This window comes from Cyclospora cayetanensis, unplaced genomic scaffold (genome assembly GCF_002999335.1).
Source record: "Cyclospora cayetanensis isolate NF1_C8 unplaced genomic scaffold, CcayRef3 CcayRef3_contig_93, whole genome shotgun sequence".
Taxonomy (NCBI): Eukaryota; Apicomplexa; class Conoidasida; order Eucoccidiorida; family Eimeriidae; genus Cyclospora; species Cyclospora cayetanensis.
In genome coordinates this window covers 32,307-43,137 of record NW_020312767.1, presented here as the reverse complement: position 1 = coordinate 43,137, position 10,831 = coordinate 32,307, and the positions used below count along the sequence as shown (strand labels likewise).

General features: G+C 56.9%; 3 protein-coding genes across 3 annotated transcripts; 2 read left to right on the top strand and 1 right to left on the bottom strand.

Annotated features, from left to right (window-relative positions):
• LOC113147023 (NSFL1 cofactor p47 homolog) lies at positions 1 to 1,903 on the bottom strand. Its single transcript, XM_026336104.1, has 6 exons — positions 1,893 to 1,903; positions 1,368 to 1,499; positions 1,024 to 1,152; positions 756 to 852; positions 366 to 607; positions 1 to 130 (listed from the first exon to the last, which is right to left on the bottom strand). Exons 1-6 carry the CDS (start codon positions 1,901 to 1,903, stop codon positions 1 to 3), a joined length of 741 nt encoding a protein of 246 aa, XP_026191889.1.
• A 701-nt stretch (positions 1,904 to 2,604) lies between these two features.
• LOC34619341 lies at positions 2,605 to 5,784 on the top strand. Its single transcript, XM_026336113.1, has 4 exons — positions 2,605 to 4,169; positions 4,293 to 4,516; positions 4,697 to 4,931; positions 5,004 to 5,784. The coding sequence occupies exons 1-4, from the start codon at positions 2,605 to 2,607 to the stop codon at positions 5,782 to 5,784; spliced, it is 2,805 nt and encodes a 934-aa protein (XP_026191898.1).
• Positions 5,785 to 8,439: 2,655 nt separating this feature from the next.
• LOC34619340 (elongation factor G 2) lies at positions 8,440 to 10,566 on the top strand. The gene has a single exon (XM_026336103.1). It carries the CDS (start codon positions 8,470 to 8,472, stop codon positions 10,564 to 10,566), a length of 2,097 nt encoding a protein of 698 aa, XP_026191888.1. The 5' UTR covers positions 8,440 to 8,469.
• The last annotated feature ends 265 nt before the right edge of the window (positions 10,567 to 10,831 follow it).

Genomic DNA, 10,831 nt, shown 5'->3' with positions numbered 1-10,831 from the left:
TTAGGAAAGCTTCTGCGAGAGTGTCGCATTGAGGAGCCCAGCTTCCTGCAACGTCGCGTCACGGGGGGCGGATATGGGCTTAGGGGGGAATCCGTCTAGTAAGGAGAAGCCCCCTGGTGCAGGAGCCAACCTGGAGGCACAGAAATACGAGCGAAAAGTGGTGAAGTGCATTGCCGAGCCAAGCATTGCCGCAACAGGCAGGCCACACGGGCAGTTAACGTTTAGCTTTTACCTCCCCCTTGCCTCCTAGCAGATACAGGCACAAAGAGTTCGTCAAACAAATGTAACTATCAAATGGTGGTGAAGCTTAATACAGTCCACAGAAAGAATATCCAGAGATAGTTCTGTGCCAGTAGAAGACTTGCACTGCAACGAAGTCGAAGAGCTGTTGAACGGTGGCATTTATGGGAAACTGTTGAGCTGTGCGTTGGCCATCATGTAGGCGGAACACGATCTGAGTGCGAGGTACTTCTGAATCTCCTGCTGCTGCTGCTGTGGCTGCTGCTGCTGCTGCTGCTGCTGCACGCGTTACGTCCACCGGCTCAGCGCGAATTGTGGAGCTGCCATCTCCTGAGAGGCTCTGTCCTTCGCCTCCAAACAACACATACTGCAGGCAGCAGCAGCGGCAGCAGCGCGCACACATCAATACACACATGCAATAGGTCGAAGCAGAAAACCTAAGGTGCGAAGTGGCTAGCCAATAGGCAAACGGGCAGACAGTAGAGAAGGCGAGGATCAGCCCGAAAAGAACAAACCTGAGAGGGAGGGGGAGGTGTGTATACTTCCCCATGACGGTCATCCAGCAGTACATGAACTTGCCTGCCTCCCTGCTGTAGCTCTCGTGGTGCCACTCTGCAGAACACCACCGTTGACAGTAGCCGCTCAAGAGCTGCCTGTGCACCGATTGTCTAAGACTTCTTTTGTATCTCTGCCAACTGCAAGCACTCATACCGTCGAGCAGCATGAAGAATTGCTTGTTGCAACGTCCCTCCCTGCCTCCCTCCCTGCCTCTGTCTTGCATACCCTGCCTTGAGTTCTTGCACGAACTGGTCATTGGCCTCAACTCCAAAGAGTCGGAATTCGCCTTCATCAACCCTAAAGCCATTTGCATACAGCGTGACGCGATGTGCTCCCGGAGGGGCTGTTCCTCGCCTGCAGAGGAGAAAGGACTTTGATGTATGATGAGATAGGTCCCTTGAAATGGCGACACTCTAGCCAAGGCAGCATAAAACATCATTTTTCAAGAAAAGATACACCCTTCTCCTCTGTCTCATGAATGAGAGTTCACGGACAGGAAAAGGCTTTTGTGCATGCAGTGCACAATAGCCTTTTCCCGCTATCTGTAGGGTAACACACAGCCAGCCTACACGGCGTGTGGAAAGGCAGCACTCGGATTCTGAATGGCCAAACCGGATCTCTCTCCCCCTGCAAAGGAAGAAGTCCCCCCACTGCTTTCGTTGGGGGCGTCATCGGCAGACCCCCTCAAATCGGCTAAGGATCTGCGGCAAAACGAAGAAGAGGCGAGAAACAGAGAGCGACGACTCGGCGACTTGAGGTGGTGAGATAACTGGAGAGCCAGCACATCGTGAGGGACTATTGGCTCTACGCTTAGGAACGGCCTCTTTCCTCTAATTCGCAGAGCTGCCGCCTGTCTTGCTCGTTGCCTGTGCGGCACTGCTCCGCCTTCCAAGGCTACCTAACCCCTCCCTCGTGCCCATGTTTACCCTTAATTTCGCCATTCCTCTCCTCATGACCAACTCTAGAGCCTTCACAGAAATCCCCTTGTCGCCAGCCCCCTTCATCCCCCTTCCCCCCTCCGGTCCCGTTGACTCTAAACAAAGGAGTAGGGGAGTATGAAGGATGCAGCCGAGAGTGTAGGGCAGTTCAATCACCTGATTGCCATCACGCCACCAATGAGGAACGCCACAAGGAAGGAAAAGATGGGAACTGTACACGGAGCAGTTCGCGTAGCTCGCCGTTGGCCAAGCCCGGCAGATACTCGGCTGTGCAGACGGGAGCTAAATCGTCAGATCCTCGGATATGAGGTGTGTTAATATGGAATCAGCAAGGGAAGGGCGATGATGAGGACATGCGCTGGATGCCTCAAAAGTGTGCCACACGGGGCCCCCTCTTGTGACGCTGAACGGCGGCTCAGAATTGCAGACAAGTTGCTCGCCTTTTCTTCTCTTCGCGACTCTCGCTCTTGTGTCTTTAGCTGCAAAGTGCATGTGCGCCTCATGCAGAGCTTGACGTACAGGTAAACAGCTAAGGGTCCCGCATGCCGCGATTGTGTTGCAGAAGCGACCGACCCTGCCCGCCTGCAGAGGGGGCGAAGCAGTGAGGTCGTACCGCCTTTTCTTCCATTTTGTTGGCATTTAAATCCTCTCTTTACTTCGCCTTCTTCACTTTATTAGCAACGCATGCAGCAGAAGGGCCACCACCAAGGATCGCTTGAAATTCTGCACTGCGGGGAGACCCCTGCGCCGTCGTCTACGGGCGCATAGACTCGTCGCAGAGGAGGCCCCTTCTACCGCGGCTGTCTCAGGTACAGCGCCAGGGGCCTCCGACAGTTAGGAACTATCTCTTAACAGCACGGAAGTTCTCATGACGCATGAATTCAGCGGCGCCGTCCGCCTAGGCGCTCTAGACGACTACCTGAGTCCGTCACAAGAATGCGTTCTTCCACTACTGCGGCCGACAACAGACACAGAACAAGGAAAGCCTCGGAAGGACGTAGCTGCTGCAGATACAGCGGGAGCATACACTGTAGGGACGGTGGGTACCAGATCAGCAACAGCCTCGAGGCGGCGCAGGGCAGACCAACGCAACACAGCAGCAAAGGCGACAACAGCGTCATCAGCGGCGTCAGCAGCAGGAGCGGGATCGGCATCTCTAGCCGAAAAAGATGACGTTGCAACCCCTAGTGCTGAGCCGCAGGCCCAAGCGCAAGCGCAGCCATCCCTCCCTCCAGACGACGAGGCAGCCGCAACACAACAGCAGCCAGTACAGGCCCAGGCACCACACTACTTCTCAGCGAGGACTCAACGAGACAGCGCCACAAAAGCAGCAGCCCCTTCCGATGTTACTGAGACCAGCCGTGTGGCGAAGATTTCACTATCGGACTGCCTAAGCTGCAGCGGCTGCCTCACGTCGGCAGAAGACATCCTGTTAAACCAGCAATCCACAGAACAGTTTTTTTCGTTGGTGTCCAAGAAACGCAGCCGAGGTATCTACACTTCACAGCTGGACGCATCTCATGGATGGGACCCTATTCCCAAGATCGTCGCCGTATCGCTCAGCTCCCAGTCGATTGCTGCAGTGTCTGTCCACTTTGGATGCTCCGCAGATATCGCGGCCGGCCGTCTCTCCTTCTTGTTTCGCTTGCTGGGTGCCGACTTTGTGTTCTCCATGGCCGTAGCGGAGTCTCTCGCACTTTTGGAAACGCAGAAGGAGCTTGCAGGGAGGCTGTACAGCCATCAAGTGCGTCTGGAAGAGGGGTTGCAGACAGCCAACGCGCACGGCTGCAGTGCAGAAGCTGAAGCGGCTCTTTCGCAGCTGCTGCCGAGCAGCGGCCCGCTGCCTCTCATCACTTCCTTCTGCCCTGGCTTCGTCTTGTATGCGGAAAAGAGTCTTGAAGCGCCTATGTTATCCTTCCTCTCGCGCGTCCGAAGCGCGCAGCAGATCCAAGGCTTGCTGTGCAAGTCGGCGGCTCGTACGGCGGTCGAAGCCGAGGCTTTCCTGCTCGCGATCAAGTCGCATGCATGGCCAGGAGCAGGCATTGCTGTTTTCTCTGCAGCCGACGGTGCTGGGGCTGAGGGAACGCCTCGCTTGGCGCGAACGGATCAACGAGTATCCCCGTGTAGTGCAGCAGCAGAGACGTTCAAGCCATGGGATCTGCTTCGATCCCTGCTGCGGCGATCGCCTTTCACCTGCTATGTCGCAAGCGGTACGGGGCCAGCAGCAGCAGCACCTGCAGCAGCACCTGCAGAGGCGGCAACCAAAAGAGGGGCAGGAAATGCATGTGCCAGACGGGCTGGATTGACTCCTGATGAGGTGGTGCATGTTTGCTTGATGCCCTGTTTCGACAAGAAGCTGGAGGCTGCGAGGCCTGTTTTCGAGCATCGCGAGCAACAGCAGCAACAGCAGCAACAGCAACAACAGCAACAGGAGCAACAACAGCAACAACAGCAACAGGAGCAACAACAGCAACAACAGCAACAACAACAACAACAGCAACAGGAGCAACAACAGCAACAGCAACAGGAGCATCAAGAAGTGGAGGCTGTGGACAGGCCTTTAGCTGCGTTTCCTGCATCGCGTCTGGCTTTTGGCACCCCTGGAGGCTCCTGGGCTGAAGTTGATTTGGTGCTGGCAACCTCTGAGTTGCCGTCGCTGTTGCAGGCAGCCAACAGATCCTTTGACACGCTGCCCTCTGCGCCTCTAGACTGTGTGGTGCCGCGAACGGCCCTGCGTCTTGCAGCGCGGAGTCTGCGGCGGGCAGCAGAAATCGCCAGCAGCAGCCGCAGCTGCGTGGCTGCAGAAACGGCAGTTGCACCAGGATGTGGCGCATGCGGCAGCAGTGTTGAGGAGCCTCGAATGCGTGCCGCAGCAGAGGCCGCACAGGCGGCAGAGGCAGCGGCGCGCTGGCTGCCTGCCTCTCCCTCTTGCCCCTCGGCTACCGTTTTTCAGGAGAAAGGGGCCCCCGGAATGCGAAATGCAGGGGGCCCCTTGCAGCCGTGCTGGATCTCGAGGCCTGCAGCAGTTCTGGCTGGCAGTGGGGGGTACCTGGAGTATCTCTTTCTGCAGACTGCCCGCGGTTTCTTTGGCCGCGACGTCTCTCCGGGGGCCCTTGAGTTCATTAGGGGCCCCAACGAGGAGCTGCAGTCGCTTGCCTTGTTCTCGGAGGAACGGGGCGTGTTGGTTTCTAAGCAGCGCGCTGCAGCAGCAGAAGCCGTCCAGGAAGGGGCCCCCCATCTACCCCGCAGCCTCGGGCGGGGGGGCAGGGGCCTCTGGAGTGACAGTGCGCCTGCGCTGCTGAGAGGCGCGTTTGCGTATGGCTTTAGAAACATCCAGAACATCGCGCAGCAGCTGCGCTTGCTGCTTCGGACAGCTGGCGATGAAGGCTTCGCAAGCAAGGAGGAGACACCGCAGCCGCCTTACGGCGAAAGGCTGGGGCCCCTGGCGACCAGGGGCAGAGTGAAGGGGTGCGCTGTGGGAGGAGGCGGGTTTAACTGCATTGGATCCGTTATTCCGCATGTGGTTGAAATCGGCGCATGCCCAGGAGGCTGTCTGAATGGGGGTGGCCAAGGGTTAGGTGCAGCCGCTGCAGGTCATCAGGGCGCTCCCTCAGCTCCCCGCACCATCTCGCGGAAGCGATCCTGGAATGTTTCGAAGGGAGAAAACGCGTTTGAGCCCAAGATTATTGGCAATACGCGCGAGCCATTGACGAGTTTGACGCAGCTGCTGCATCTCGAGTTTCAGCTAATACCTCCTCATAGGCACCCCTTGGTCCTGCCCGCCTATTTGTATCTCTTTGGGTGTTGCTACGGGGCAGAGGCAGGCCAGGACGCTGCAGCTGCCCTTACTGAATTTGAGGAGGCGCTACAGCACAGGGAAGCCATGCAGGTAGCGCAGAGCCTCTTCGGTGAAGAGGCTTCGTCTGCGCTACCCTTGCAGTTCTGGTTAGCCCCTAGCGTTACTGCAGCGTTCCGCACGGGCTTCAGGCCCACCAAAAAGGCGGCCAAAGGCGGCACTACGGTTTCTCTTTCAGACCTCAAGTGGTGACAACGGCTCCTGTACGCGGTACACTGGAGCGCATGCTTCTTTTGTGATCTCATTTCTCACGGAGAGCGCTCAGAGGTGCACTGTTCGATGCCAGCAACGAAGCGTTTACAGGGGCAGCAACTGCCGCTTCATCCTTTTGCTGCCTGAAGTTGAGGCGGCGGTTAGGGGAATTCACGTGGTCCACTACACCACGGAGTCCAACAGCACTGTACAGGAAACCTTCAAGGGGCCCTCGACTCCTGTACGGGCTTATATCCGCAGCTCCTCTCGAAGTACCATATCTTTTTCTTGGCAAGTGGGCGCCATTGCATGCTTTGTAGCAATCCGAGCAGCCCCATGCAAGAGAATCTTGCCATTTTCATCAAGCGGCGGGTAGCGTTGTACGCTCTAAGAGGGCTTCGAACATTTGGTATGCATCGCCTTCTCAGGCTGTGCTTTTCTCGCCTAATGCGGTAGCTGTAAGCACCGGGGGGCGATACATTCCGCTAAACATCGTCTGACTGCGATGCAACGCAGTTTGTTGGTGAGTACACCAAGGAACCATGAGTGATGCCTAAAGGAAAATTGTAACAGCAGGAGTAATCGAGTTACCCGCATTAACGCATCCCCTTCCGTGGGTGTTGCAACTATAAACTCAAAAGGGGCACGCCAAATATCTGGATCTTATTAAATAAGATAGAAACTTAGCTGCCCCGAAACAGCAGTCAAGTGCCAGTTGTACATGCTCTACCCGAATGTAGTCCTGCCGCTGCTGCCTAAAGCCCCCTGAATCACGAGAAATTTAATTAATTTCAGGTGGTTTCGTAGCGGTGATATCGCTACCCACTATGAGACATACACAAGTACAGAGGGAGTTTCAGGTTAAATATTGGTTGTACATACACCTGGACAGAGCGGTGGTGACATCTCCATCCTCGAATCCCAAAGCCCGTTTAGGCGTAATCGGAAAAATGGAGAGTAACCAGCAAGAATCTGCTTTGATTTTCGACCTTGTAACAAGTACTGAGAGAAACAGCTGTATTACGCAGCTGAGGCGCTTGATCGCCCATGAAGAAAGCCGTATTCGGGGAACTTCTATTGCAAAGGGCCTTCCTGACGAAACCTACGTGAACGGTGATGAAGCTCAAACCGGCCCCTCCTCAGATCTCACGCAGAGCCGTAAGGCCACAGAAAAACCCAGAGCATCATATTGGTTTTAGTACTAGAGGGTTTTCGGCTGACATGCGTATGTGTGGTCGTGCTGCAGATCTGGACTCAGTGGAAAGTGTCGAACGGCTGCTGAAAAATTGGGCGAAGCAAGAGCTAGATTACGAGGGCACAAAGGACAGGGAGCAAGTGTGGAAGGAGTGTTCAATACTGCGCAATGAGCTGCAGAAGCAAAAGGCGAGGTAATTCGCGTTGCAAGTGCTGCATCCTTATCTGTTGCCTGCAGCCGACTGAGAGGCTTTTGTCTCAGACATGAACTTGCAGCCCAACGCGTCTTAGAATTGGAAAAGGTAAGCAACAGATCAACAGAAACCGGCAGGCGCTGCTCGATGAGCATGAATTTTCAGTTTGTCGCGCGGCTGCGAGGCTCGCGGAAAGCTTTGGAGGATCGCACCATGGCCAGGAAAGCGGAGCTCTGGGCGCTCACGGAGAGCAACGAAAGAGTGAGCGTGTGCTTTTCGCCGCATTGACGAGCTGAATCGATGGATATTGCTCGAGTCGGTCTGCGTTTCTTCATCAGATTCAGAAATCCCATACCACCGCCTGAAACCCATGAAACTCCGGCCCCGGGGGACGGGGGGAGAGGGGGGAAGAGGCGGCGGGCCTCTCCAGACAGCTGGCACCGCGAGATCCTCTCAAAGATAGCTATGTTACGTCATTAACACCTTCATGCACTCGTGCCCTCATTTGGCGAGCGAGAAGGGGTCGAGTCGGGTAGGCCCCAGGGCCCCACACCACCGCCATGGGTGGCCTCAAACGCATAGAGAGAGCCACTGTCTTCCGCAGCTTTTTAGCTTCCTAGGATGCCTAGGTCTCGCGTATTTTTGCCTCTAGAGGCAACCGAGGCAGCCTTCCTGCCGGCCGGTGCGAACGTGCCTGGGGCTTCTTCCAGGGGGTTCCTGCGCGCGGGAAGGCCGCCACCTACCACCCGGTCCAGAGAAACTGCACACACTGCCGAGTCGCCTGCACAAATGTCTAGCTAGGCTTCATCAGATGAAGCCACAGAACCGAGACGCGAGGCGAATGAGCGGGCGCCACTGGGCAGGCCCGCAGGTGCCTGAATCGACACCAAACCCGGAAACAGCTCATGCAGGCCTAGCGACTCCGGTAAAAAGCCTCCCTCGCCTCTGCGGCTCTCTCCTGCGTGGCAAGTGCCCTTCATGGATGCGCGCAAAATGCATGTTCGCGGCGCTATGCGCTGGCGTGACCATGCTGCTTACTCTAAACTACGCAGCGGCTTTTGCCGTGCGGCGCAGTGACGGCTGCATTCCGGCGACATCCCGCGCGTCTGCCTTTCTGCACCACTCTTCTCCGCTTCACAGAGATGGGCGGTGCCATGAGCGGTCGGCTCTTCTACATGGAGGCACCCTGCAGCAGCTCCGCAAAGCTGCCCCGCCGAAAAACACCACGGCGGCGCATGCAGATCCGCGCATGTGTGGCGACACCGTGCAACTTGAGCGCTTTCGAAACATCGGCATCATGGCGCACATTGATGCTGGCAAGACAACGACAACTGAGCGCTTTCTTTTCTTCACGGGTGTGTCGCACAAGATCGGGGAAGTTCATGATGGCGAGGCGGCCATGGACTGGATGGAGCAAGAGCGAGAGCGGGGAATCACCATCACTGCCGCAGCCACTACGTGTTTCTGGTCAGGCTACAAGGGGAATCGCCCAAAGCATCGCATCAACATCATAGACACGCCGGGGCACGTCGATTTCACAGTCGAAGTGGAGCGCTCACTGCGGGTACTGGACGGAGCGATTGCGATCTTTGACGCCGTCGCTGGGGTGGAACCGCAGACCGAAACTGTTTGGCGCCAAGGCGACAAATTTAAAGTGCCACGTGTGGCGTACATTAATAAAATGGATCGTTTAGGGGCCGACTTCTTTAGATGTGTCGATCAGATAAAGGAAAGGCTGGGGGGAGATGCAGTGCCTGTTCAGCTTCCGATCGGCGCAGAGTCCGGATTTGAGGGCGTCGTGGACCTTATTCGGAATGTCGCTCTTGTGTGGGGTGAGAAGACACCGGAGGACCCCCTAGGGGCTTCTTTTAGGGAGGAGCCAGTGCCGGAGAGCATGAAAGAGGATGTTGAACGCTGGCGCGGCGAACTTATAGGCCGTGCAGCCGAAGCCTCAGAGGAGCTCATTGCAAAGTATCTAGACACTGGAACGTTAGAGCTCGACGATATCCTCCATGGGCTGCGGCACCAGACGCTGACGGCGAATTTGGTGCCCGTGCTTTGCGGCAGCTCCCTCAAGAATAAAGGGGTTCAGCCCTTATTGGATGCAGTCATTGATTTCCTACCGTCGCCGCTCGATAAGCCGCTGGTTCTGGCGCAGCAGTGCAACGGCCAGGGGGAACCCGTACAGCTGCCGCACTCCCCTGAGGGGCCTCTCGCAGCTTTGGCCTTCAAGATCGCCAGCGACGCCTTCCTAGGAGCTCAAACCTTCGTGCGTGTCTACTCTGGGACCTTAAGGCCGGGTCAGGAAGTGCACAATCCGCGAACTCGCCAGTCGGAGCGGCTGCAGCGTTTGGTATTGATCCACTCGAACGCGAGGAGGGATGTTAGGCAGCTGCAAGCGGGCGAGATCGGGGCGGTCCTTGGTCCGAAGAACTTTGCAACGGGTGACACGCTCTCCGAAAAAGCGCATCCCCTCGTTCTGGAGCCTATTGATCTTCCAGAGCCGACGCTGAGCGTCGCTATTGAGACCGCCAATAAGCACGAGGCCGAACGCCTCATCGCCGCTTTGCAGAAACTCGCGAAGGAAGACCCGTCAATTCGCGTGTCTCTACACCAGGAAACGAAACAGGTCATCTTGAGCGGCATGGGGGAGCTCCATTTGGAGATCGTCATGGACCGCCTCCGGCGCGAGCACAACATCAAGGCGACTACGGGGTCTCCCCAGGTCGCTTACCGAGAGACGTTCAAAGCGAAGGCCTCTGCACGCGGCCGCTACGTGAAGCAGTCCGGAGGAAGGGGGCAGTATGGAGAGGTGTGGCTATCGGTGGAGCCGCTGCCACCAGGCAGCGGCAACAAGTTTGTTGATGCAATTCGGGGGGGAGTGGTGCCTGGCCAGTTCATTCCGGCCGTCGAAGAAGGCGTAATGGAGCAGCTCGAGAAAGGTATCCTATCGGGATCGCCCGTAGTGGACGTGCTGGTAACGCTGTATGACGGCTCGCACCACCCCGTGGACAGCAGCGAACTCGCCTTCAAGATCGCAGGATCTATGGCCATCAAGGAGGCAGCGAAGACGGGGAAGCCGACGCTCCTAGAGCCCCTCATGCTGCTGCAGGTGACTACTCCTCAGGAGTACGTGGGAGACGTTGTTGCGAACATCACTACCCGGCGAGGGGTCATGCAGTCCATGCAGGATGTGGGCAGCGGGAGGGCGCCCATCAAAGAACTAATCGCTCATGTCCCTCTAGCCGAGCTGTCTCAGTACACTACCTGCCTCAGATCTCTAACGCAAGGCAGAGCCACGTCAAGTGCGCACCTGCTAAAATACGTGCCCGCGCCACCTCATATCCAGGAGGAAGTTGTTCGGAACCGCTCCGGAACCGTTAGTCCCAGATAATTAGACACCTACTCCTACGGCCACCATGCAAAGGCCGCCAGATCCTGCCTAAAACGAGGGCGCGACTGCGCATGCGCAGGCGTGCCCTTCTTACTGAAACAGAAACGAATTTCTGCAGGCACCGCGAGCTCGCTCGTCTGGCGGGTGCACACCTACTACAACACCCCTCTCACACCTCCAGTTGGAGGAGCGGCTCTCTGGCGACACATGCAAACAGTGCGGCGGTGCCGTCACACCCCCCCACCGCCTGTAGCACAGCGCTTGC